The following is a 27,798-nucleotide window of genomic DNA, read 5'->3' as shown; positions in this document are numbered from 1 at the left end:
AATACATTTAATAATTAAATTACTCAAGTTTGTGTGCACGGATAAAATCCCCTTCCGGCCGTCTCTTCTCGGGGGCGAAGAACCCCAACTCAGCCTTGCCCTCATAGCAGAGATGCTCCAGTGCCCGCAGCACCTCCCTGGCCTTTCGCTGCACCCTCTCCAAGTCTCTCTTGTGCTGAAAGATTTTTATCTAATGCTGCGTTTGCAGTTTCTTTTCAAGCCATCTACCCAGGAGGTTTAACCCACCGCGGGTTTTACTCACCCCCAGCCCCTCTCCCATGCTCACAGCGGGGCCCGGGCACGAAGCGCTTTGGGGACTCGCCGCAGGTGCCACCCGGAGCCGCCCTACCCGGGCCAGCCACGGCCGTGCCCCGTGAGCAAAGGAGGAACCGCTGTCCCCCGCCAGCCCCGAGCCCTGCGGGCGGGAAGGGCTGTCCCTGCCCGGGCACACGGAGCCACCGCCCCGCGCTCCGTGCGAGCACCGGGAGCGGCTCCCGGCCCCGCTCCCGGCCCCGCTCCCGGCCCGCTCCCGGCCCCGCTCCGGCCCCGCTCCGGCCCCGCTCCCGGCCCCGCTCCCGGCCCGGCTCCCGGCCCCGCTCCCGGCCCCGCTCCCGGCCCCGCTCCCGGCCCCGCTCCGGCCGCGGCTCCCGGGCTCCTCCTCCGCCCGCCTCCTGCCCCCGCCCCGGCGCCTTCCCAGGCTGCTCTCCGGGTAAACAGCGATGGCCGCCGAGGACCGAGGCGGAGAGCCCCGAGATAACATGGGGAACCACCTCCAGCTGGTGCCCGGTGAGGGCCGGGCCGGGGGCACCCGCGGGGAAAGCGCCGGGACGGGGCTCGGCGGGCGGGGAGGGAAAGGAAAGGAAAAAGGAAAGGAAAGGAAGCGGAGAGGGAGAGGAGAAGGGAAGCGAAGCGAAGGGGAGGCGGGGAGAGCCCGCGGGCCGTGCGGGGAGCGCGGAGGGCCGGCGGTGCCGGGCCGCGGAGCTGTGGGCGCTCCCGGCCGGTGGAAGGCGGCGCAGGACGAGCCTCGGCCCGTGGGGCCGCGGGCTCCTGCGGCCTCTGCTCCCGGGCTCCTACAAATCCATCGAGGCTGTAAATGTTCCACCGAGGCCGTAGATGTGCGGTGCAGGAAGGGACACGCGGTCACGGGTGTTGGGGGCCGCCGCTGGGGTGACACGCGCGGTGGGGTTACCACCAGAGTGGGCAGACCAGGCACTTCTCTGTGCGTTGAGATCTGTGAAACCAAAAGCCCGAGGAAAACCTGTGTTGTTTTAGGAAGTCTCTGCTCCATTTAAATGCTCTCCAGTGCAAATAAGCAGGGAAGCAGAGGTGCTCGGGACTGGCTGGGTCCCATGTGCTGCCCGGCTTACCTGTCACACACACCAGTGCAATTCCTCACCCAGGGAATTACACGTAATTGTTGCATAATAACGTGTTGTTCTGGATGTGGTGCCTCCACACTGACAGGAGATCGAATCGTTTGGGAAGCAGCTTGTGCTTAACTGGAAAGAAGCATTATTTCAGAATAAGCTTGCAGGGGAGAAGGGAGCAGGAAATCCTGCCAGGAACCAGGGTCATTTCCAATGGCAGGAAATTCTGTGAGCTCTTTAGCCTTGTATATTTTAAATAATAAGAAAATATTTCCTGAATACTTAAGGAAATACAGCCTTAATATAACATTAATATAAGCTATTTTCCTGAATATTTGAGGAAATACAGCCTTAATATCACCTCAATAAGCTATTTCCTGGATATTTTAGGAAGCACAGCCTTACTAGAAGCTATTTCCTGAATATTTTAGGAAACGCAGCCTTAATATAACCTTAGTATGACCTATGTATAACCTTGTCCCTCTTCTTTAAAGGAAGCTCATCTTTCCTCATTTCTGCACAAAGGCATTGAGAGTGGATTGGGTTGTGTTAGTGAACCAGCGTGAGGAAAATGTGATTTTTGTCATGCGGGGGAGCCTTCACCGCTCGCCTTCCCTCGTTCCTGTGTGCTGGAGGTGCTGCTAATCCTGGAATTAAAAAAAAATAAACCCCAATAGTTGGGGGTGTAGAAGCTTCAGCTTGTTTTGCCAGCTGAGAGGGAGGAGGAGAGGGAAGGCGCCGGGGTTTTCTCTGGTTCGGGCTCGCTGGTGCTGCTGCAGTGAAATGAGTCATCGTCCCTCAGCCACCAGCACCACACAGCAGCCACTGTGCGCTTTTGGCAGCAGCCAGCAAAAGTTTGCAGGGCACAGTTCTTTCCAATCAACTGCTGCTAATTCCTTCTGCGTTCAGAAAAACAAGTGGGACGGCCTCTCCCTGTTAAAACTGCTAATGATGGATGCAGCCGGATGGGAGCACATGGAAAAATCAGAGTATTTTTTTTTTCCCCTCCCCCATCCTACAGTGATGCCCCGGAACCAAACAAAAACTTCCTGCTTTTTCCCTCCATCAAACTGAGCAAAATAATGGATGTCTTGGACATCTTAAACATTTTGTAGTCATTCATGGTTAGGGTTGTTAATTGAATATAAGAAATTTTATATAGATGTGGAGTATTTTTAGCAGTCATTAGGCAGATGGTGTGTCATTGCTTAAAGGACTGTAATTAGGTACAATACCAAAGAGAGTCTGTAACCTCCTTTCCTGTCGTGCTGGATCATTTCTTGCTGAGATAAATACAATATAGGATCTGTAAGAGCAGCTTCTGTAAACTACACACTATTTAAAAAAACGTAAGTGAGGTGAAGCTGAAATAAGACCAGTGACTAAACACTTTGTGAGAGCATTTAACAAACGTGCCTGGAGGCCAAAGAGGGGAAAAAGAGGTTCTCCAGAATCAGCTTTTAATGCCTTCTTCGCTGTTCTCTTGTCCTCCTACTCTCAGAAATAGTAAAATCAGTGGTGCTCCCATTTCTGAAGGAAAATTCTTTGCTTTGCAGCATCTTTTGTTTTTGAGATTTCCCTGCAGAAGCCTTCAGGATGAGAGAATCCCTCTGCCTTTTAAATTTTCAGCTCTGGTTTATTTTTTTCAGATACTAATTGCAAAGGCAGGCAACTAGACAGACTATTGCAAAAATATTTTTTTCCATCTTGTAATAGCTTTGAAGGTCTAAATGATGTTTTTCAGCACCACTGGGATTATCCATTACCCAGCAGCTCTTGGTGTAAGAATCCTGCAGATTGGTTTATGCTAACATCTACTTTGGACATAACTCGGTGTATAAATAATGTTTGTGTTCAAAGAAATAGGGTCAAGTAATGCAGTGACTGATAATTTAATTGTCCTCTTGCCTGAAAATTACTTTAGGATTGTCTGAGAAATGGGAAAGAAGTAGTGGTTTTTAAATGCTGTTTTATATCTGAAATCCCTTGGAGCCTTGTAATTTGTTCCTTAGCAGCTGCCTTTGCTGGGTTCGTGTTTGGTGTACACACAGCAGAGGCTGACAGCAATTAAGTTGTCTGAAATACCAGCAAGAGTCTCTGCATGAATACAGAGCTTCCCATTGCTTCTTACTCACTTGCAGTTTGATTGTTGGGGTTTGTGCTGCTTCAGACACTTTACTCAGCATCCTACAAGGAATGGAGTTACCTGGCATCCTGGTGTGCAGGCAGAAAACCTTTAGAGCTGAGATAAGGAAGTACCACTGCAGTGAAAACCTGAACCGACAGCCTTTGTTTATTATTTCTTCCAAGGAAAGTTGTTCTTTAGCCTTTCAGAAATAAATTACCAGCTTTTGACCCTTTCTATAGAATGATGATTTTGCTGTAACAGCAAGAACATTCTTTTCCTCAGGTTTATTTCCCCGTGAAGGGCTGTAGCCTGGGAATATTGAATGCATTTCCCTGATGCTCAGGTTTTTGTCAGTCTTTGCTGATTGATTTCTACACAATATTCTCTATGTGCTTATCAGTAGAGAGCGAGGAAGAGGATGACAATGAAATGGAAGTGGAAGACCAAGATAGTAAAGAAGCTGAGAAGCCAAACATCATTAATTTTGATACCAGTTTGCCCACATCACATGTGGTAAGTTTTTTTTATATTGTCCATTAAATATCTCTTGAAGGGATTTTAATGGAATTTGTGTAGTTTTATTGTAATGTTCTTATAAGTCACAAACTTAATTTTATTTTCACAGAATCGTAAGATCATAGAGTGGTTTGGGTTGGAAAAACCTTAAAGGGCATCCAGTTGCACCCCCTGGGCAGGGACACCTTCCACTGTCCCAGGCTGCTCCAACCTGGCCTTGGGCACTGCCAGTGATCCAGGGGCAGCCCCAGCTGCTCTGGGCACCCTGTGCCAGGGCCTGCCCACCCTCCCAGGGGAGGATTCCTTCCCAATACCCCATCTAACCCTGCCCTCTGGCAGTTTGAAGCCATTCCCTTGTCCTGTCCCTCCATCGCTTGGAAATAGTCTCTCTCCATCTTTCTTGCAGCTCCTTCAGGCACTGGAAAGCCACAGTTAGATCACCCTGGAGCCTTCCTTCTCCAGGCTGAACAACCCCAGCCTTTCCTCCCAGCAGAGCAGCTCCATCCCTCTGCTCACCGTGGTGTCCCTGTCCTTCCTGAGCACCCAGCTCCATCCCTCTGCTCACCGCGGTGTCCCTGTCCTTCCTGAGCACCCAGCCCCTTCCCTCTGCTCACCGTGGTGTCCCTGTCCTTCCTGAGCACCCAGCTCCATCCCTCTGCTCACCGCGGTGTCCCTGTCCTTCCTGAGCACCCAGCCCCTTCCCTCTGCTCACCGTGGTGTCCCTGTCCTTCCTGAGCACCCAGCCCCTTCCCTCTGCTCACCGCGGTGTCCCTGTCCTTCCTGAGCACCCAGCCCCTTCCCTCTGCTCACCGTGGTGTCCCTGTCCTTCCTGAGCACCCAGCTCCATCCCTCTGCTCACCGCGGTGTCCCTGTCCTTCCTGAGCACCCAGCCCCTTCCCTCTGCTCACCGTGGTGTCCCTGTCCTTCCTGAGCACCCAGCCCCTTCCCTCTGCTCACCGTGGTGTCCCTGTCCTTCCTGAGCACCCAGCTCCATCCCTCTGCTCACCGCGGTGTCCCTGTCCTTCCTGAGCACCCAGCCCCTTCCCTGACTGTCCCTCCCTTGCCCTTGGCAGTACCTGGGCTCGGACATGGAGGAGTTCCACGGGAGGACAGTGCACGATGATGACAGCTGCCAGGTGATCCCCGTGCTGCCCCGGGTGATGGTGATGCTGATCCCCGGCCAGACGCTGCCGCTGCAGCTCTTCCGCCCCCAAGAGGTTAGCATGGTGCGGAATTTAATTCAGAAAGACAGAACCTTTGCTGTCCTTGCATACAGGTAAAATCCATGGGGGGATGTTTTTTATGCAGCATGTTTTAGCACGGTTTCTGTGGATACTAAAGCAAAAGCAGATGGTTGCATCAGCTCTGTGCTCAACAACAAGTTGAAGTTGTTTAACAAAAAAATTGCCTTCCAATATGTAATGGCAGTGTAGGTGCTTGACAGCATCACGTGTTTGTGTGGAGAAACAGCAAGTGCTGATCTGCTTCTTTGTTTGAGCATCCTCTTCATTTCAGTAACTGTTTGTTCCGTCTTGTTAAAGAATAAGCCCTGACCTGAAATGTTAAAGTCACATTCTTGTTTTGAGAACTGTATTGTTGCTTGTTTTGTGGGTGAATTAACAAGCACTGGCAAATGTTGCACAGTAGAGCTGAGAGACAGGAGGTGATAGAAAAGTGGAAAAGAGAAAGGCTAATGAGTGCCAGAAGAAGTTGGGAATGTTCCTCCCTCTTCCCCCTGCAATTTACTATGGATTAATTGTGTGGGAGGTGGGAACAGTTCCTGTTATAAAGTCAATCTAAAGAGTGTTGGTACTTGGAGTGTCTGCATTTGAAATGCTGACACACTGGTGATCCCTGTGCTCCCAGAATGTCACATCTAGGCTCTAAAATAAAGCAGTCACCTGGCAAAAAACCCAACCAACCCAAACAATAGAAGTTGCTTTATAATGGAAGAATAATGGTTGTGATGGTTGAAGGTATTTTACCAAAATTACACTTTTGATCAGACCAGTCATGTACACTCAGTGCAGACAGACTGGAGTCTGAATGAGCAGTGCTGTTTGGAGGGGGGATAATTCATTTAACTCACCTTTAATTCTGTTACTTTTAGTAATGCTCATGAGAGGGAAGCACAGTTTGGAACGACAGCAGAAATCTATGCCTACAGAGAAGAGCAGGAATATGGAGTTGAAACAGTCAAGGTGAAAGCAATAGGAAGACAAAGGTTCAAGGTGCTTGAAATAAGAACACAGTCAGATGGGTAAGAAAATTATGCAGTTAATTATATACTCAAGTCAGCTTTGATTAGGAGTATTCTCTTATTTTCCAGTTTTTTTCCATGTTCCAGTGTGACAGCTGTGATATTGAGGCTCTTCTGACTAGTTTTTACATATTATGTAATTAATGCCTTTTTCCATTTCTAAAAGTGATCAAGATCCTGAACATCCAGTAAGAATAGGCTGAGTCTTCCCTCATTTTCAGGTTCTTGGCATCATGCCCTGCACCATGGCAGTGTCACTGGCCAGAGGTTCAGGCTCCAGCACTAATCTGGGAGCATGTGACAATTCTTAGCACAATTGCTAGAGGTTCTGTAATCTTTTCTGCAAGGCTTGTAAAGTATTGCTCCAAATCTGTAAATCTAGAGCTACTCACTGTATCCTGCACTTCAGCATGGGGGCATTGCTTTAGAAAGAGGCCTGGGAGCAGCATTTCTGTGGTTTTGTGACCTGCAGCTGAAGAAATTAAGAATCCCTGTGCTGTTTGCCCTCTAACATTTGGTTACAAATAACAGACTGCAAATGTTACAGCTTAGGAAAACCCCTGCTTGGACACAGGGTGGCAGTACTTGGACAACTGCAGGAACAGCAGCTTTGTTACTGAGAATTCAGTGTCCAGAGATCCTTAGCAGGAAGAACATTTCCGTAATTCTTGGTGTTTCTGATTCCTTAGTTCTTGTGGCACGACTCATTTTATAACTATTAAAGTGGCCAGTTCAGTGCTGTCCCTGTAAGAAAACTGGAAATTTGTAATGAAAAACACCTGAGGATTTCAGGATTTCTGCTGCATAATCTTGATAAAATATAAAGTCTTTCCTGCTGGACAGCATTCTTAGTAGCCACATAACGTATGCTGAGGTCTTTGTGGAAGAGGTGACCTCGTTGATGCTGGGATATTAAAATCTGATCAGAGTCTGTATCCTATTTCTGCTGATTCTGACCTCTAGCTGAGCACAGAAGCTTTTGTGGTTTGAAGATGGCAAACTGCATTTCAGCTAAACTGAGGCACTGAGATGGAAAGCTGACTATTTATACCAAAAGTAACTTGAGGAGACAAAACCCTAAATCTGTAGTGCTGAGACTGTGGAACATGCTGCTGTGTTGCCACTGCCAATCTGTCTGTATTTCTGTCCACCACTATCCCAACAGACCTGTAGTGCTCGAAAATAAGAAGAAGTTCTGATGGAATGGGTTATTGTTTAAATTCTCTGGTACTGTGGAGTGATTAATCCATTGCACCAGCCTGTGTTCCCATAAGCTGTAAAATCCATTTTTTTAAATGCAGGCATTTTAAAAAAAAACATGTAAAAAATATGTGTACACCTCATCTTTTTGTTTCCTTTCTCAGAATCCAGCAGGCTAAAGTACAAATCCTCCCTGAGAGAGTGCTGCCTCCCACCATGTCAGCAGTGCAGCTGCAGTCTCTCAGCAGGTGCCATGTGGTTCCCTCTTCCAAACCCACTTCCTGGCAGGACAGAGCCATTCGGCAGTGGTGGCAGAAGTACCAAAAGGTGAGAAGTTACTCTGGGGGTTTGGTTATTTTGGTTTTGTATTTTTTGTTTTAATTTCTGGTGGCATCTTGAGAAAATCAGTATCAAATTCCATCTGTAGAGGAGCAGGCAGAGCTGGGAAGGTGGATTCCAACCTCCTGCTTTTCGTGGAATCACACAATGGTTTGGGTTGGGAAGGTCCTTAAAGCCCATCCATTCCATGGGCAGGAGACACTCTCCACTATCCCAGGTTGCTCCAAGCCCTGTCCAGCCTGGTCTGGGGCACTTCCAGGGATGGGGAGTCCACAACCTCTCTGGGAAACCTGTATTTATATCTGTATTTATTATTTACTCCACTGTTTTGGTTGTTGACACAGAGAAGATACCTTGAAATCTTCTGTCTCTGTAGAGATCTTTGGAACTATCTCCAGAAATTAATACAGAATCCTGGTGACTCTCCTCATGTTTGGATTTGCTTTTTTCTTCAATGGTTTTGAAATCTTGTACCCTCAAAAACGAACATAGCAAGAAACCAAAACCAAACAAAAATAAAATCTGTTGATAACAAAGAGCTCTTGATTCTCAGAGTTCCTGACCAAGTTCCTGTGAGCCCAGAAACACTGGGCTGTGGGGGTGGGAATCCCTTTCCAAGGCTGATTCTGTCAGGTGAAGCTGAAATGAAGTGAAGCCACTGTGGGAAGAACGTGGGATGCAGCTCCAGAGCAGGGTGACTGTCCTGCTGACCTCCATCTCTCTGTTGAGGTCATTTGTAAGTGAGGAGAGCTGCCCTCAAGGGGGAGATTAAAATTGAATTTGTATGTATTTACAGTGCAATATGAGATCCTTTTTGGAAAGCAATGCAGTTATGTTGTGTGCTGCTTTTTAGACTTCTATTAACTAAAGCTCTAAATTTCTGTGTTCAGAAATCACTGGAGAGAATTGGTTAATTAAGCAAATGACATTACACTGGTGGAAATTTGGTGGTTCCAGGGACAGCTGGTAGAGAGTTAGGAACAGATGCACTGTTAATAGCACCTAAATTTTGAACTCTATCTCCATTTCAGATAGATACCCTTTTGAAAGACATAATTTTTTATTACCAGACATCAGAAATACCTCTAGTGCAGAGACAGGTTTTGTGACAAAATCCATGTATTGTCCTGTTCAGAAGGCTTAGCTCTCAGTGCATCTGAAAATGGGTTTGGAAGCTTCACAGTGAAGTGCCAGTCCTGATGGGGATGATTTCTTGTATCTTTAAATATTCAGGTCTGTCTCCCCTGTTTTATTTGTTTAAAAGAAAAAACTCCCTAAAACCTGCTAATGTTAAAGAATAAGTATTTGTGGGTTTGGTTTCAGAGGAAGTTCCACTGTGCCAGTTTGACATCTTGGCCCCCCTGGCTCTACTCTCTCTATGATGCTGTAAGTTCACCCTTAAATCCAATAACCTGTGGTGAGTTTTGTAGTTGTAATATCTAAGTATGGGATAATATAAAAGCTTTGGTTTTGTTGGCTCATAATTCCCATTTTAAAGCATTTTATATTCACTGTAGTGTGAAAAGATCAGGAAGGGCTTCCCCCTCTCTGTCGTTGTTCTCTGGTGCCAGAACAAATGTCTGGGAGGGATAGCAAAGATTCTGGTTCCTTCTGTGTTGTCTCAGAGCAAAAACTGTTAAAATACGTAGCTACAAAGTGATTCTTTAGTTATTCTTTAATTAAAAGCTACTGTCCACTTAGGGAAAAGAGCTTACTCTACATTTTGCTTCCCTTTTGTTTTTTTTCCTAAGAAAACAGCAATACCTATGTATTTAAATTAGGCTTTTCTTCTAACAAAAGGAAACCTTGATGGAAAGAGTCAAGAGGCAGCTCCATGAGTGGGATGAAAACCTTAAAGATGAATCTCTTCCATCAAACCCAGTAGGTACGAGGTCTTATGAACTCACTTTTTAAAATTATTTTTTAAATTTCCTAAGAAAACCCAGCTTAGATAATTACCTGTTGTACTGTAAATAGAAATAGTTGGTTTTATTTTATTTCTCTGTTAATTCTAACAGACCTGCTGCTTTCTCATTTCTAGATTTTTCTTACAGAGTTGCTGCCTGCCTGCCCATTGATGATGCTTTACGTATCCAGTTGCTCAAAATAGGCAGTGCTGTGCAGAGGCTCCGCTGTGAGTTAGATATCATGAACAAAGTGAGTAGTTTTTCTTTATTTGCCACTGAATTGCCAAAAAAATACAGGAGTGACTGTTGCAATCTCTTACAGAAATGTATGGAATTTCCAGCTAATCCTCCTAGAAGGGTGAATTTGGGTGTTCTGTTATTTCTTCAGAAGTTTGCTCAGAGGGAAAATGACGTCTCAGTGCTGGATTATGTTTGGCAGCAAGCAAAGAAAATGCAATATATATAATAATATTTGCTTTTGTTAGAAGTATTTTGGTGTGGCACAGCACTTTTTTAGCCAAGAGATGGTGCTAGAAGTCCAGTGTTGCTAACAACCATCATGGCCCCACACTGACACCACGATCAAGTATCTTTTTGCCATGGAAATTTGTGGGTTTTGTAGTAAAATCTATGTAGTATTGAGTGCAAATCTAAAGATTGGACTAAAAAAGGGTTCTTTTAATAAGACTTGTTAGGCAATTCCTTGTTAAGATGTTCATGTTTCTCTTCCCTTCATTCCATTGCCATGGCCTTGTAATGCTCTAAATGTTCTATTTTTGTCTAGTACAGTTTTTATAATAGTTTATATTTTCTAAATAACCATGCTGTGTTTGTCTAATGGATAGTGGGAAGAAGTGAGAAGTGGGAATTTTGTCTGTTTGCCTAAAAAGCACTGTCATTAAATTCTTGCCTGTTTCTGGGGAAAAGTGAACCAGAATGTCATCTTAATAGTGATCCTCTTCCCAAAGTTCTTGCACTAGAAATTTAAAGATAGGAGACAGAAAACACCTTTTCCAAGTTCTGAGAAAAAAATGGGCAGGTTTTTGCCTGAGGCTGTAATCAGACTAAATTTCACTTGTCTTTCCTGAGTTGAAACTCTGAAAATACCCTGATACTCAAGTGCTGCTGAGAACCCTTCGTGCTCCATGATTATGTATTTTCTATAAATTCCAGAGAGACAGGAAAACTTAAATTACCCTCATAAATTCAAGTTAAAGCTGCTTTTTAGGTTATACCCGAAAGGTGTTTTCTTCATCAACATGTGATGTTCTGGTCTGTAAATGTGTTTAACTGCTCTGCATTAGTGTCAGAATGGTGGGTGCATTATGGCTTTTTACAGTTTATTTAGCAACATTTTGGCCCAATCCAGTCGTTTTTAGCCAGGGCTCTTTGGGGTGCCCTGGCTTGTTCAGAATGTAATTTCCAGTAATAAAACTGATCCTGAGAGCTGATCCATTTTCCCTTGTCTCTGATACCAGTGAATTCTATTGTACTTTTATCAGCTTTCCCTGTTGTTAACTCAGTTACCTACTGCTTATGTTAAGGAGTGTGCCTGACTCCCAGGTATAACACCGTGAATTCCACTTGAGAGTGCTAATTGCAGGCATTAGATGGGTTTGGAAGTGGAGCCCTGGAATTAAGCAGTGGCTAAATTGGACTCTCAGAGTGCTGGGTGAGCACTGGGTTGCAATCTGAGTGGGGGTGGTTTGAAAGAGGTGGGGAAGGTTCCTGGCAGGAGAGAGAGGCCAGGGGAGCTTCCAGAGGGGATAAAGAATATTTGTGTCACAGAGCTCTTGTCCTACCTCGTCTCCAGTGAGCAGAGAGTGGGGCAGGACCAGAGGAAGGGAGCTGGAGGAGCTGAAATGCAACAACAACCTGTGAAGGGAGAAGGGGGGAGAGGAAAGAGTGATTTGAGTGTGTGGTGTCACAGAGTGCAGGAGTCACAGCTCAGGGGGGCTCAGAAGCACAAACTCCATGTTATAACAGCACAGGTGAAGATCCTCTCCCTGGGTGCAGCGTTTTATTCCAAAACACTGGGGATCATTTTGGGGGTAATTTCATAGGCATTACCCTTAAAAAGAAGTACAAGTAATGCATGTGCTGATAATTAATGGGAGTGTTCTGCTGAGCTGATTTAAATGCCTCTTTTCTGGGCAGTGTCAGTGATGAATTGTTCAGTTCCACTTTGTAGAAATTGTAGAAGATGGATTAATCTGTTATAATCTCCAGGAGAGAGATCGATATGTTTTACCTATTTTTGTGAGGAAATTAAACCCATTGATCTACAGTACCCTCAAATTTAAGAAAGACTTAATGATTGCATTTGTCTCATTTGCCTTTTCTGTGTTGTATTGCAGAAGAGCAAAGGTTGTTTTTTCTAAATTAGCCTTTAGAGACCTTAAAAGGTTGGCTCATTTATTATCTTTGTGGAGTCAGATCCAATTCTCTGTGTGTGGATCTTTTTGGGAGGGGAGTAGATGAATATTGTTATGTCTTTTGGAGAGTAATTAATGTTTTTAAATAAGTAAAATGCATAGAAAAATATCCTACATAAGTGTTGTTCACATAAACAAAACAGTTGGTCCAAAGTCTGTTCTGAGGGAGAGACATTTTTATTATTTCCCACTGCTGACAAGCATCTGGAAATTAATGAAATTGTCCTCTGTGTTTCTCTTTCCCAGTGTACATCTCTCTGTTGTAAGCAATGCCAAGACACAGAAATAACTACCAAGAATGAAATATTCAGGTGAGTTTATTACTCTTTGTCTTGGGCAGGTATTTGGTCAGAAACACGGGCACAGCAAAGCAGATTAAGCTGGGTTATGTCTTAAAACTGCTGTGTTTGCCAGAGCTCCAATAAAATTTAAGTAAATATTTATAGGGAGTTTATATTTGAGCTTTTTTAATAAAAAGTTAGGAAATCTCAGCATTTCCAGGTATATTGTAACAGAAGTTGGTGTTGTGCCACACCCCCAGCACCTTCACACTGAATGATTTGAAATATAAATGCCACATAAAGACTTTTTCATCCTGGTATTTCTGAATAAAGTTTGAGGTCCAAAATTTTAATTCTCAGCACTTCATTTATATGTCCTACAGGCCTCAAGAGCAGCATTAATTAGGGGGTATAAGCAGGCTCCCAGGATGCTGGTATGCAGGGATGGTTCCCATTTATATCATTAAATGTTGGGATCCCTTTTTTCTTTTAAGAATTTAATTCCTGATAACTGCAGGCTGACCCCATTCTCTGTTTGCCCTATACAGCATCTCCCATGATTAACACCGATTACATTTCCCAAATAATTGCTGCTTCTGTCAGCCTTGTCACTGTTTTTAATCTTGATTAACTCCTATCAGCCCAGCCCCTCTGATAATGGGAAGGTTAAGAGATGGTTCAGGTTAACAAAGACTCCCCACAGTTTTTCTTCATCCAGTGTGATAAGGAGCTGATGGGGTAATTAAAAGCCATTTCTTATCTTCTAATCAAATAATGGATTGCAGACACCACAATTCCTGCCGTGTCAATATGATGAACTTTTAACAGAAGGTGCTGAGAAGATGCTGCAATAAATGAACATTTTTGCTTACTTTTCAAGTTACATTTTCCTCGCTTTTCTTGGGAGTTGCTATTTAACATAATACACAGGATGAGCCCATTGTGTACTTTCCTGCAATTCTAAGAAAATTTGACCAATGATATTTTAAATTAGCATCTGTTTGCTTTCCATTTTTAATAATATAATTCAAGGGACTTTTTTTCCCCCCTATGAAAAGCAGTTTTTTTGCTCTGGAGAAATATTTTAAACAACTGGCAGTTTTTCCTCTTTACATTTGCCACCCTTGGGGGTATTTTTTTATTTTTCCTTGCTCTCTGACAAAATTCCTTGTGTGTTGTAGCTTGTCCTTGTGTGGGCCCATGGCAGCCTATGTGAATCCCCATGGATACATCCATGAAACCCTCACTGTATATAAAGCCTGCAACCTGAGCCTCAGTGGTCGGCCCTCAACAGAGCACAGCTGGTTTCCTGGGTAAGAGCAGCAGCATTTTATTGGAAAATTACCCAAACAGGCTATTTCTGGGAGGGTGGAATAGTAAATATTGAATTTTTTAGCCACATGTTATCATTTTGCTCATATGAAAAATAAGGAAGTAAATTTAGGCTTATTCAAAATACAGAATCAAACGGACAAATCACATAAAATATTGCAGAATTTATCTTTAATATTTTTTAAATGGGGAAATACTAAGATTTTACAACATAGTCTAAATCTAAACTTTTTAAACAAAGTGGTCTGGGAGTTTCTTTGTGGATGCTTTTGTTTAAGGTACAGCTGAAATAATCGTTTTCACAGAGCTTTAGTGCAAATGCAAACCAGAAGGTATGAATGCATTTAGTCTACTGAAATACATTTTCTTATCTAAAAACGGAATAAATGTTACATGAAATTAAAAATTACTGACATTTGTATTGATCTGATTATCTTTGATTTTATTTTAATAATAATTAATAATAGTCTGTCTTTCTGAGACAGTAACAGATAAATTAATTAATTAACAGAATTAAGTGCTCAGATGTAAAAGTTTGCCTAATAATAACAGGTCTCACACCCAGGATTTTTTCCTGGAATATCACCTAGAACTGAGCAATGACTTGGAGGATGTCTGGCATTTCTGTCAGACAGTTTAAGACTCCCTGAAGAAAATTTGGGACTTTTAATATCTGTAGTTAATATTTCTGATCCTTTTTTGTTTTCTCAGCTCTTCGATGAGGGCTTTGAAATATTCATGTTCTACCTCATAAAACTGTTGGAGAAAAGCTCTGCTGCTGTGGGAAGTGCAGCAGTCCCTGTTGTTTGGGCAGCAGGGCAAAAATCACTTTTATTCCCATTAAGTCACTCACTCTGAGAAGTTTTCTGACCCCTCTTTAGGGGTCTGAGCATTTCATCACTGCTGAAACCTGGGGCGATGAAAATCCTTGGTTGTTTCCTCTCTTCGAAGAGGGAAGAGAGGGCTTTGGGGGTGGGACCTCTGTGAGGTTTTTTTCTTTATTTTTTTTAAGGTCTGCAGGGTTTTAGATGGGACCTGGGCACTGGATTCCTGAGGATTGTTACCCAAACCCAGCTGGGCATTGTTACCCACCCCCACTTTGGCACTGTTACCCGCCGAAGCATTTTCCAAAGGCCTTTTCCTTCCGTGTTGTCACCGAGCCTTTGCTGTGCCCGTGGCAGGTACGCCTGGACCATCGCCCAGTGCAGGATCTGCGGGAGCCACATGGGCTGGAAGTTCACGGCCACCAGGAAGGAGCTGTCCCCGCCCAAGTTCTGGGGGCTGACGCGCTCGGCGCTGCTGCCGCGCATTCCCGAGGGCGACGGAGAGGAGGACTCGGAGCGCGGCCGCTCGCCGCTGCTGTGCCTCTGAGGGGCCCCGTGCATTGCTCAGTGCTGCTTCCACGCTTCCTTAGCCCAGGCACCACCTCCCATCCCCGGGGAACGCCGGGCTCACCGCGCTGGCAGCGCTGCGCAGCCGCGTGCTGCAGCTCCCGGCTGTTCCTGGACAGGGGGTGCCAGGAGAAACCAGGAATGAAGGTCCCACACGGGACACCAGGAAATCTCTGATCCACGTGGACACGCTTGAGACTGGACTTTGTCCAGCCTTGTGTAATTCCCACTTGCAGTGAAGGAAGGGGGATGGAAACTAAAATCAAACTAAGATCACAATAAGCAGAGTCTGATTGATGCAATATTCCCGGGGTGGTAGGTAGCAGTTCCCTGCTGTGGAGTGTTTGCCATAATACATTTACAAGTGGTTTGCTGAGAATCCCTGTTCCTAACTCTGTGAAGTCCTTCAGGTTTGCTGCTTGTGCTGTTTTCTCAGCTCTTTGCTGAATACCCATGGAAGAGAGAAGCAGCCTGAGAGTTTGTGACTGCTGGAGGCAGTGCTGGAATGGGCAAAAGCTGGAATTGCAGCTGCCTCCCAGGATGGAACCCATGGGAAGTGTCTGTTCCTTACAAGTTGTCTCATCTGTTTAGTCCACTTGACTTTAGAAGTCTCATGTTTTAAACTGTAAGACGTGCACAGGTCAGTCCCAGAGGGTTAACAGCATTGTCACGTTCTGTTCCATGTGCTTCAATTACTTCCCCAAATTACTGCTGGTTAATTTACCAGTGTAGGTGTCCAGGGGTTTGGGAGGGACTCTGAAACACCCCACTGAGGTGATTTTTAAGTAGTGTTTGTTGTGACAAGGGGAAGGAAAAATCTCTTTAATTATTTTTTGTTTTAACTTTCAGATCATAAAGTAAAATTTCCCATTATCACCTTACAAAGAGCAAAAGTTCCTAAATAAAACAGAAATCAGGCAGTGCTTTTTTTGTGGGAAGGTTGTTTCTTGGTAGATTTTTGGTTTGGTTTTTATTTTGTCTGAAGGGCTGTCTGTGCTCCACAAATTGGGTGCCAAACTGGGGCAGCTTTTGCTACTGATTTATTTTTTTCCTCTCAGAATGCACTTTGGTGATGGAAATGGAGATTTTTTTCAGTATGTTTGTGCACATAACCACTTGTTTTTCTTGTGAAGCTTTTATCATCCACTCTTTATTTCTTCACAGTGATGCAAAACTAATTAAGACAAGAGCCACTGGTTGCTTGTTCTCTGTTGGGCTCCAGGCAGGTGTAGCAAGGACAGATCAGTTCAGTTGAGGGCCAAGGCCAAGCCTGGCACACCAGGAGCTGATTCCCATGTTAGTGTGGTACCTGCAGCTGGAAAAACACCCCAAACCATGGGCATGCTGCTGGATGCTGCTGGGTGTTTGTCATGCCAGGTATGTAGAGATTAATGATTGTGTAACTCAGGTTTAGTTCTTTGAAGCTTTCTACCTCTGTGCTGCTTTTGTTCTCCTTAGACATCTTTGATTCCGTGTTCAATTCCATCTGCAGGGCCCTGACTTGGCAGTGAACTGGGAAAAGCAATACTTGGGAGGTGGCTCTGAGCACACAGAGGCTCATTTTCATCCAGAAAACATTCTGGATGTAGATGATGATTCATTATAAGGTTTGAAAGCCAAGTGCTGGTGTGAGAGGGAGACTGAATCCTCTGTGTTTGTAAATCCACTGGAACCCAGGCCTGGCTTTCCCTCACCCCTGCACACACAACACATCTGGGCTGTACATTTGGGTTATTTTGTTACTTTTCCCCTCAAAATCCCTCATATCTGTTGTGTCTGTGACCCTCAGTGGGGCTGAGAAGTTGGAGGGTGCTCACAGCACCTTCTGCTGCCTTGGTGTGAGCATTCACTGAGGGGTGGGGAAGGAGAATTTCAGAAGGATTTTCTCAGCTGTCACTGAACTTCTTAAGGGTTCAGTTCTTTGGGGTTTTGGCTGAGTCTTTTGGATTGTCAACTAAAAATGGCAGTGTTTGAATCCAGAATGGGCATATTTTTGGTGTTTTGTGTATATAGTCAAATGTAAGCTAATATAATCGAGGTAAGTCAGGAGGAAATTAACACTGATTAGATTTTATTGATGATGCTGTTCCATGTGCTTACCCTGTGTAGTGTTTGCCACATTTGAGTCCACGACACTTTCCAGGTTGACAGCGTGGGTTGCTGATGAATCCTGTGGTGGTGAATCCAGTCCTTAGAGGGTTCCCTGGGAGGGATCAGAGGGTACAGCACTCCAGGGTGTGGAGTTGGGGATAGCTCCATACATTGGTTCCTATTTTCTGTGCTTTTCTCTGTTTTGAAGAGAAAACTATTGGTTGGAATTACGGAAAATTTGGAACATCAGTATGGCGAAATACGGACAGCAACTGCTCATGAGAGCTAATCAAAGGAAATCAGATTTTATGAATATTTACTACATTTACCCCATTCATTGGCTGAGTAGCTTCATGCAGGAATTAATTAATCCGATGGACTTGCTGGCTGCTGCCCCAGGGGATCATTTTTCTCCTCTCCCATCACCATCCCTGAGATGTGGGAATGGGGCTGAGGGACAAACAGGCATCCTGTGGGAACAGGAGTGTCCTGCAGGTCAGCAGGACTGAGGGATCACGGGATTTGTGGCACAGACTCGCTCATTTTCGAGCCATCACTGCAGCATCACCAACACCCCCAGCCAGAGCCTGTAACATTGCAAGTTCTCATTTAGTTTAGTTTTGTTTGGACAAATACATAGAGCCACTTGCACACTGGGCCTGAAACATTGCAGATACTCATTTGTTTTTTATTAATGCTCTTTTTGGATGTGCTGCAGTTCATTTGTTCCTCTCTTTGTCACCTTTAATTGCTCTGTAAACTGCTCCAGGGGTAGCCCAGTCTCTGCTTTAACTCTTCCTCTCTCTGCCTTTTGGGACAACTTTTCTGACAAATCTTGTGGCTTGCAAACATTTGCAAAGAATAAAATTCAATTTGTTTCAAAACTCACCTGGTTTTGCTGATTGTTGGGGTGGGAAAAAGGAAATACTTGGGTTTATGATGTATTTTAAACAGGTTTGGCTGCAAAAGGTAAGAGTTTCACTTCCAAGTCTGTGCTGGCTGGACAGGCCCAGGGCAGAGAAAGTAAGGAATAAGGTGGGAGAGAGTGTGGGTTGTCAAGAGGGAAGAATTTTAAACTCCTAAACACCTTCAGAATTCCAGGCTTCCCTCAAGCCTGCACAGAATCCTCATGGGAATTCCCAGGGAATTGTTTTCCACATGGACAGTGCTGCTGGTGGGGGATTTTTACCTAGGGCAGCATTTCTTGCTCTGGCTGAACGTCTGCAGTGCACCATGAGCTTTCCCTGGATTTTAAGATGTTTGCTTCTTCTGAGAGCTTGGCTGACTCTGATGTTTTCCCTTCCTTACAAATGTTTGGAAAGCAGGAATTGAAGGTGGTTGCCACTCCACTGGAAAAGTCTGTAACTTTTCTAAGCTTTGGGCAAAACCGCAGGGACTTTGTGACAAGAGGAGTTCGTGACAACGGCGGAGTTAATGATGGACCTTGGGAATGAGGCCATGAGGTATGTGGTGAAGGGAATTCCAGGAGAAATGCCATGGGATATGTGGAGAAGGGATTACCAGGAGCTGGATGACCTTCAGGCACGTGCTGGAGGGAGTGATACTGGAGTGACACCATTCTGACCCTGGTAACGTCCCTGTTTGTGACTCAAACCCTTCATGTCCATACAAACTGGCTGCCCCCACCATTTATGAGGGCAGGAATGGGATGTTTGACCACAGTCCCACCTCCACTTCTCCCAGAAGGATAAATCTGGCATTGGAAGTTCCTCATGAAGAGGAGGAGAACGTGAACACTTTACAGACAAGTTGAGAGCTGCTCTTTTATCCTCCCAAACCTTAGGTAAGATTTGCACCTCGAGAACACTTTATGTAGCACTGTACTCTTGTGTTTTGTAGGTCCAGAACCAGCTGGAAAGAAAGGTTTATTTTCTGTCAAATTTCTATATTTTTTATGCAACAAAGCTTTAAATCCTTGTTGTCTTGCCTAGCCAGATAATGGAGGACACTCTTCTCTCCCCACCAGGGGAGTGTAATCTTTTGTGTCCCACTGGAGCTGGGAGCAGCTTTTTAAGGGAGGAAAAGGGGTTCCTGTACTGCAGCCAGTCATGCTCCAGTGTTGTGTGGGATTTTTAGGCTTATTGAAGCTTTTAAGAAAGGTCACCCACCCAATCAGCCCAGGCAGAGCAAGGGGTACCTGAAAATTGTCTCCAGCTGTATTGAATCCACAGGGACATTAGAAAGGCTCTGAAATGCAGGTGTGTTAGTCCTTAATCCAGAGCTCTCCTAGAGGCAGTGAACAGAACTCCAGAGCAGTTGGAGGAGAAGTTTCCTGTGGGTCTGGGTGTTGTGTCCTGCCTCCATCTGGACACGGTTTGAATCCAAGGCTCTGGACAGATTTTCCCCAGTACCAGCCCCAGTTTGTGTGGGAGGAGCAGGAGGTTGGTGTCACTGCCCCACACTCCCTGAGCTCTCCATGGGGATGTGAAATCAGGAGAACAGTCCTGCTTTATGTTCCCCCAGCTGAATTCCCCCATACAACACGTGTTTATTGCACAAGCTGGGGCTGCAGGAGGCATCGCCCTCCCTAAACAGCCCCGAGCCGAGGTCTGGGGGGGCTGAGGCACAAATTTCACAGGCTGGCACGATGGAAAATGCTTGGGAAGTGAGGAACAGGCCTGGGGGTGCTGGTGATGCTTGTGGATGTAAAGCTGCTCTGCAGTGTCACACACCTGTGCTGCGTGACAGGGCCAGTCCCTGCAGCTGCCCCCTGGGGTTAGGGGCATAGAGAGAGGGAGAAATAGATTTTATATTTATATTTGTATTTATATTTATATTTATTTTTATATTTATATGTGTATATATATGTGTGTGTGTATATGTGTATATATATAATATATATGTATATATGTATATATATGTATATATATGTATATATATGTGTATATATCTATAATCTATCTCTATATATATGTATACACACCCCTATATAATATATATGTAATAAATAAAATATATAATATATAAAATATACAATATCTATAGATTATATATAATTATATATAGTCTATATTATAATATATAACAATATCTTACGCATAGCAATAATATATAATTTAATATTATAATATATATAATATATAATTTATATATTCTATAATAATATATATTATATATTATATAATATATAATATTATTATATAATGTATATAATAATAAACATATAGTACATATAGATAACATTTAATGTATAATATATAATAATATACAATATATCATGTATTATATGAGATACTTGTATATTATATATAGTCCATATTTATTTTTATATATTATATGATCTAATAATAATATATAGATATATAATATATAAAAGTATTTTTATTCATTTATAAAAATATAATTATATTTTTATTTGTATGTGTATATTTATTTCTATATTTGTCTATTTATTGTTTATTATGATATAGTATATATATTTGTATTTATTATTATATATTCTAGCTAAACACGTTATACATTTATATATTTTATTTATATATATATTTTTTTTTTCCATGTATTTTGTGTGTATAGAGGCAATAATTCCAGCTGCCAGGCACGGGTTGTAAGGCAGTGCCCCAGGAGGGCTGCTCAGGAAGGAGGGATGTGCAGGGCAGGAGGGACTCAGCCAGGGAGGATGCTCAGCCAGGGAGGATGCTCAGCCAGGGCAGCTCCTGCCCTCCCTGCACACTCCAGGGCACTCGGGGTTCCCATTTTCCCCTCCCCTCTTTGCTGAGCCCCAGGGTTTATGGGCTCTGTGGCCCTGCCCCTCCCCTCAGGCGGCTCCCAGGACATTGGGATCTGTTCATCATTTTCACAGCTCGTTGTAGCTCCAGGCAAGGGGAAAAGCCCCGGTTAATGCTCGGCACCAGCTGCAGGGAAGAGCTCTGGTCATGGCTTTGCCCTCCATGGGCTGTTCCCTTTGGGGTGGGGGGACACCCCAACCCTGCTCTGGGGCTCTGCACCCCCTCCTGCTGCTCCAGGCTCTGGGAATGGGAACTCCCTTCACCCCCAGGAATAAGGGTTTGGTTCATTGCTCTCTGCAAACTTTGGGCTGTGTCCCTCTGAGGACAAGGGGGTCAATAGGAAATGGTGGTGGCCGACTCATTTTTTGGTGTTGCAGTGGGAAGCTGGAACAGTCACCAACCTACAAGGCCCTGGGGGTTTGCTGATGTGTAACTTTAATTTAAACACATGGTGAATGTCATTTAATTAGTCAAATAAGCTGTTGGAGAACTTTACCTGACCCTGGGTGTATGGAACTGCTTCATCTCTTCTCTCCTCATTTGCTATTTAAATAGTCCATACTCTATAAAGAAGTGTTTATTTAAACCCATCATTTCTCCAGATCTCAAACTGGCACTGCTTGCTTAAAATATTGACAAAGATTTTTTTATTTCATGCCTTTCATTTTCCTAGGGGTTGATTTCTGAGGAAGATGAACAGAGATGCTCAACAGACCAATGGGAAACCTCAAGCACGAGCTGATCCTTAAAGGAGGTGGTGGAACACAGGTGCTCCCTACACTGAATTCCCAGCAGGACTGTTCATTAGGGTGCTCGTGGAATAACCTGGTTTTGCCATTTTTTCTTGAGCCCTGGAGATTTGTAGCAGGACCTTGTGTTATCAGTGAGGGATGGAGGAAACAGGGGGCTTCCCCCTACTTTTAGTGACCAGCTTGGCCAAATAATCTCCAATTAAACCCATCAATAATAATTAAGCTGGCTTTGAAATGATTGATGTAATAGTGCACTCTGTAGCAGCTGTAACTCTCTACACTGTGTAGTAAAAAATTCTTATTAAAGTCTTTTCAGTCTAATCATTCTCAGCATCCATTTAAATAAATCATTCCTTGCTGTTCATATGGAGGATCTGGGTTGTCATCCTTAATTCTGGGGGATGATGTTGTACAAAGGTTCCCTGACCCCTGAACAATCCTTTAGATATAAACCAGTGATTAAATCTGGGACCAGGATTAGATCCAGGCACACCAGCCCCTGTGAGGGCTGGGAAACAGCTGGAAATTGAAATCACTCATGGGAAGATCTCCCTGCTAACCTTTGTCCACAGTATCCATTTGGTCCATGCCAAGATAATAAATTTCAAGCTTTTGTCCTTAAAAATCCTCTCTTCAAGGGCAATACTGGGTAAAGTTAAGTGTTAATACTTTCCCACCTCCACAGCCCTTGCCCCAAAGCTGCAGTTTGGTGAAATGTTCTTCAAAGGACTCTACCTGAATTTTGTCACTCTCCCTCCCAAGACTGCAGCAGTTCCATAAATTGCAGAAAGGAGGCTTCAATTTAATCACCTCATTAAGCACCATCCTGCTCTTGTGAGGTCTGCCCTACTGACAAACAGCACTTCCTCTCTTCCCTTGCTGTCTCCCACAAATTCCCAAGCACCTTCAAGATAATTTATTAAAAGGACCAGACATTCCAGGAAAATCAAAGGCAGCTGGGAATTGGTGTGAAAGCCCAAAATGCTGATTTTTTTCAGCACTGCTCCGGTGTTGCCATCTAGTGTTGCAAAATGATATCCGAGGAAAAGGAAATCCAAAGGAGTTTATTCATTACCACGGTTCTGCAGGAAAACTTCAACCTGCAAGAAGATTTATACACACACGAGCTGCTCTCAGAGGTTTTTTAACAGCACACCAAAACCCCAGGGACAGGAAGACATTCATAAAGACCAGCCACGAACAGCACTGCTCCAAATCCCCACATTCCCTGGACAAGGAGCTGCATCTCCCCTTGTTAATGTAATTAATAGCTTGCCTCACACCTGAATTTGAAAATACACTGTAGAACCTTCACCAGCTTGCATGGATTTAGTTACTCAGTGATAAGTTGTTGAAAAACTACTGAAAGTTCATGATACTCACTCAGCCAAAGGCCTCCTTTCAACCTAAAACCAATTCTGGAACTCTGGAAAATAAAAATCCTTCTAGAAAAGAGCCTGGTTTTCCATGGCGAGGCTGTTTGGGAACTGCTGGAGTGAGTACTTCCATCTGTTATCCAGCTTTAAGTACACGAAGAGTTAAGGTAGAGCCCATTATTTCCAAACATTCTCCTAGGCACACAGAAAACCCTCCATGATTTTATCTAGAGGATACAAACAACCATTTTTGTGGGGTTTTTCTTGGATATAGAAAGTCAGAATGAGAAAAATCTTGCTGTCACCTCTCGTGCCCTAAGTCATGATAAAATAGTAAATATTTATCACTGAAGAGAGCAAAGAGAGGTTGAGAGTGTAGAATTTGGCAAACACTGTTTTACACTGTTACAAAATGAACCCTCTCCTTGCAGAAGTCAGGAATTACTGATGGAAATGTTAACTGAGACAGACGCTCAAGTGGCTGTGAGAGGCTCAGTTCCCTGGGAGCTCAGTTCCACTCGATCAGGGCACAAACTGTTCTGTCATTATTCACTTTACAACTTCTTCAGGCAGCTCAGCAGTTCCTCCTTATCCATGTGGTACCCACTCTTCTTCCACTCCTCCCTCAGCTGCTGCAGTGCTGTCCCAATCTCCTTTCCCGAGGACACCCCCATCTTCCGCAGATCGTGGCCACTGACAGGGAAAGTGGGCACAGTCCATTCCTGCATTTCTTTCAAAAGCTGCTCTTCTCCTTGGTACTTCAGGAGCTCCAAGATCTTGGAATTGGTGTTAGCTTCCCTAGACTAGGAGAAAAAAAGGAAAAAAATCCAGGGCTCACTATGAAACAGCAGAAACAGCTCCAAGTGTGCTCAGCATTGTGCTATTCCCATTACTCCTTGTTAGGCAAGAGCTATTGGATGCAAGGATCTCTCCTGCCTCACAGGTTTTTAAACTGAGTCTTGGAGGCTCTGGGAGATCCTTGGAGACTCCCTGAATTCCAGGCAAGAGCTGTAACCCTTATCCATCAGCTTTCCTGTGGGAGACAGGCCTGGCCATGGGGATCTTGCCCTCAGTCTCAGGTGCTGCTCTGAAAGTGCAGAATTCACCTGGAAATGTGAATTAACTTCGCTGTGGAAGAACATCACAGGTTGCCTAAGAAACAGTGGGCTTTGGGAAGAACACCAGGAATTGCACTGATTTTCCATACACAATTCAAAGCTGAGTTTCACACCAAAAAAAGCCCAATTCCCCTGAGGTCCAGCTCCTGTTTCCTGTTTCAACAGGACAGCACAGCAAACTGCCAGTCCCAGGTAAGATCACACAAAACCGATGATGGAATGTGACATTTTTCAGCCTGACTGACTTTTAAATCAGTCCAAAAATTGCTACAGAGCACAGGGTGCTCAGAGCTACTAAGATACAGTAGGTTTGGATTTTATAAATGTCTTAAAAATTCATTCAGTTCACTGTGAAGCCCCAAATAAAGCAAGCTGAACTACACTTACATCCATTAGGAAGTCCTGGTATGGTCTAAGTGGTTCTGGCCCTGGTGCTTTGGTTAACTCCTGCCTGTGCTTCACCAAGAAAAGGCCAAGGTTTTTTTCTTCCTTGGAGATTTTCAGCCTCAGGTCCAGGTTTGTGACATCATCCTTCCCCTTGAACAAGGACGTCAGGGCAGTCATGGGTTTTGGAGACAGATTTTGGATGTTTTTAGTGACTCTGGCAAATTCCTCTAAATTCCCATCAAGTGGTAGTCCTAAAAACCCACAGAAAATGCAAACAAGTGCTAATAAGAAATGTGGATGTTAACACAGGAAAAAAATAAAATCTAATTTCTGTGTAACTCCAAGTTTGCTCTCACTTTGCCACAAAATTCTGTCTAAGACATAGGAATAGGAAATCAATCTTCATTTCACTTTACCTATGTACTGGGCAATATCCAGCTCATACATAAGCTGAACCAAATGATTGACATGGTTTCCAAGAAGAATTTTTTTCAGTTCCACCCAAATCCTTTCTCCTGATATTCCAGCCAAGCCTTTGGCATTTTCTCTAATGGCTTGCAGTGTATTAGGTTCATGATCTCCAGGTTTCTCTGCGATTCTTCCATAAAATCTGCCAAATAAAACCCCTGGACGTTAGATTAGAACAACTGCTCCACTTACAATCATAATATCATTTAGGTTGGCAAGGAAATATGACAACTACAACTCTTTTTACATCACTGGTATCTTTTTGCATGTTTCTGAAGCCTTCTACAGTTCATTTATCAAGGAAAGGCACAACTGTTACCTGAAGTATCTCAGGATTCGTAAATAATCTTCTTGGATTCTCTCAGCTGCCTTTCCCACAAATCTGATTTTCTTGCTTTTCAAGTCTTCATAGCCATTAAAGAAATCATACAGTGTCCCATCCAAACCTAGAAAAAAAAAGAAAAAATAGAAGAATATGAATTTACAAATGTGGCCAACACAATGAAACACTCTCATTTGGAAATCTGGAGAAGTTGTGTGATTTGAACTGGTCTGTCAGATCATCTCACATATTTCTAAAGACCTTTGACACAGGGACAGAATTCACTGGCAAAACTCAAACTTCACTGTTTCATCTCCATAATTATTTTTCAAATTTACCTAAAAACATGGAGTTGACAGTGAGATCCCTCCTCTCAGCATCCTTGTGCCAGTCAGTGGTGAACTCCACCTCTGCGTGCCGTCCATCGGTGACAACATCTATTCGGAGAGTGGTAATTTCAAAATTCTGTTCATGGAGCTGCAAATCCCACAGACAGCGTTACTTCAGCACAACCATGAAATGAAACGTGAAAGCTGCTCTCGTTTTTTCAGCCCTGTGTTTGTAACCAGTGGGGGGACACACACAGAGCGTGTGCCATGTTTGCATACAGCGCTGACAATCGAGAGAGGTGAACTTCTGAAAATTATCTTTACGTTATTTATTTTCTACAGAGCGTGCAGAAATCTTCCTGCAGGAGATGGATTAAGAGCAAGGTAGAGGAAACAGAATTTGAGAGGAAATCAGGAGCAGGAAACACGAGGATCCTGTGTGGGCAGCCTACATTATCTTTTCTGGTGATGACACAGCAGCATTATAATACGATAATTACTTCAATTCTACAATGAACAATCAAAAAAATCACTCCATGCTGTAAAAAGCAAGGTCTCATTTAAACCTCTGTTGTAGTATTTTAACAAAGAAGGAACAAATTTTCTACTGGCCACGCTGCACATCCCCAGACAGGTAGAAAAGACCCAAATGAATCACAAACCAACCCTGGCAGTGATGGTTCCGTGTTTTTCTCCTTTGTTATTGATCAGACGAACCCCTGCTGCTGTGAACATTTCCTTCATCTCTGCTGGTGTAGCTGTGGTGGCAAAATCGATGTCTTGTGGTGTCACTCCGCTCAGTAAATCCCTCACCGCCCCTCCTGCTATTCTCAGCTCATAGTTCTTCTTCTCAAACAGTTCTGGGAAGGGAAGGTAAACCAAAAAGCAATAAACCCATGGCACAATCAGCCATAACCTGCCTTCTCACAAAATTAAGATCACAGATGTAGGAATACACACTCAAATATGCAGGGAGCAGCAAATACCTCACAGCTTCATGCAAAATGCACTAATTCGTGGCACAGCTGAGCACACAGGTGTTTTCCCTGTCATTCTGATTTATTTTTCTGAAGCTTTTCTGATAACTTAAATACTGGCAGGTCGCTAACTGGTCCTGGGGACCCTGGGCTGGGGATCATTTTGAACAGTCAGGGTTCTGACAAGGGAAAAGTATTCAGATTATTTATGGCAGAGCACAGTGAGCCATGAACCCGAAGTTCTCCAAGAACAGCAGAGCATCAATCGGCCGAGAAAGGGGGAAACGAGCTCTGACACGTGCCTGGAGACAGGCCGAGGGTGTTCGGCCTGGAGAAACAGAAAAATGCTCGGGAGGGACTTTCCACCAGGGCCTGGAGTGACAGGACAAGGGGGAACGGCTTTAAAATGAGGGAGGGCAGCTTTAGATTAAATACCGGGAATAAATTCTTCCCTGTGAGGGTGGTAAGGGCCTGGGATGGAGTTCCCAGAGAAGCTGTGGCTGCTCCATCCCAAGGCCAGGCTGGACGGGGCTCGGAGCAGCCTGGGACAGTGGGAAGTGTCCCTGCCCATGGCAGGAGAGGGCATTGTATGGGCTTTACGGTCCCTCCCAACCCAAACCAGCCCGGGGCTGTGCTCAGGGACATTGTTCGGGCCTCCCCAGCCCGCACTCACCGGCCACGCTGCGCAGGCCCGGCGTGAAGAGCGCCTGGAACTGCGGCGCCTGCAGCCTCATGGCGCCGCTCCCGCCGTGCCGCCGCCGCAGCAGCCGCAGCCCGGCCCTGCGGGGCACAACCAAGAGCTCAGGCCACATCTGCGGGGCACGGCCGCTGCCGCCGCCCCTCCCTCCCTCACCCACCTACCCACCCAGCCGGCCGCGGGGCTCCGGGCACAGCCCCCGCACCGGCGCCGGGCGATGAGCTCAGAGCCGCGCCGGGCTCCGGGAGGCGGCTCCGCCCAGGGGCCGGGCCGGGCCCGCTCCGCCCCGCGCCCAGCCGGGAGTGATTTACAAAGAAAACTCAATAGAAACCGTAAAAGATTTACCGTGTCTGCGTCTGGGTTTAGGGAAAAGGAG

The 27,798-nt window shown here is 44.7% G+C and overlaps 2 protein-coding genes across 6 annotated transcripts; one reads left to right on the top strand and one right to left on the bottom strand.

The window, feature by feature from the left end:
* Positions 1-698: 698 nt before the first annotated feature.
* CRBN (cereblon) lies at positions 699-23,521 on the top strand. Of its 3 annotated transcripts, XM_069027370.1 has the most exons (13): positions 699-786; positions 3,896-4,008; positions 5,085-5,287; positions 6,122-6,271; positions 7,636-7,798; positions 9,134-9,196; positions 9,611-9,695; positions 9,852-9,967; positions 12,399-12,463; positions 13,615-13,746; positions 14,947-18,836; positions 18,952-19,051; positions 21,670-23,521. In XM_069027370.1, the coding sequence occupies exons 1-11, from the start codon at positions 720-722 to the stop codon at positions 15,134-15,136; spliced, it is 1,347 nt and encodes a 448-aa protein (XP_068883471.1). In that variant the 5' UTR covers positions 699-719; the 3' UTR covers positions 15,137-18,836; positions 18,952-19,051; positions 21,670-23,521. The 3 variants fall into 3 exon arrangements, with proteins under 3 accessions (XP_068883471.1, XP_068883470.1, XP_068883472.1); XM_069027369.1 differs by having other exon boundaries at positions 14,947-19,051; XM_069027371.1 differs by having other exon boundaries at positions 713-786; positions 3,899-4,008; positions 14,947-19,051.
* TRNT1 (tRNA nucleotidyl transferase 1) lies at positions 22,793-27,666 on the bottom strand. Of its 3 annotated transcripts, none has more exons than XM_069027373.1 (8): positions 27,587-27,666; positions 27,399-27,505; positions 26,415-26,608; positions 25,758-25,896; positions 25,417-25,543; positions 25,046-25,239; positions 24,630-24,880; positions 22,793-23,927 (listed from the first exon to the last, which is right to left on the bottom strand). In XM_069027373.1, exons 2-8 carry the CDS (start codon positions 27,457-27,459, stop codon positions 23,679-23,681), a joined length of 1,215 nt encoding a protein of 404 aa, XP_068883474.1. In that variant the 5' UTR covers positions 27,460-27,505; positions 27,587-27,666; the 3' UTR covers positions 22,793-23,678. The 3 variants fall into 3 exon arrangements, with proteins under 3 accessions (XP_068883474.1, XP_068883475.1, XP_068883473.1); XM_069027374.1 differs by having other exon boundaries at positions 27,591-27,653; XM_069027372.1 differs by lacking the exon at positions 27,587-27,666 and having other exon boundaries at positions 27,399-27,574.
* Positions 27,667-27,798: the final 132 nt, after the last annotated feature.

The sequence above is a fragment of the Aphelocoma coerulescens genome, chromosome 12, assembly GCF_041296385.1.
Source record: "Aphelocoma coerulescens isolate FSJ_1873_10779 chromosome 12, UR_Acoe_1.0, whole genome shotgun sequence".
Taxonomy (NCBI): Eukaryota; Metazoa; Chordata; class Aves; order Passeriformes; family Corvidae; genus Aphelocoma; species Aphelocoma coerulescens.
The sequence above is the reverse complement of the archived record's forward strand: the minus strand, read 5'-3'. Positions and strand labels throughout refer to the sequence as shown.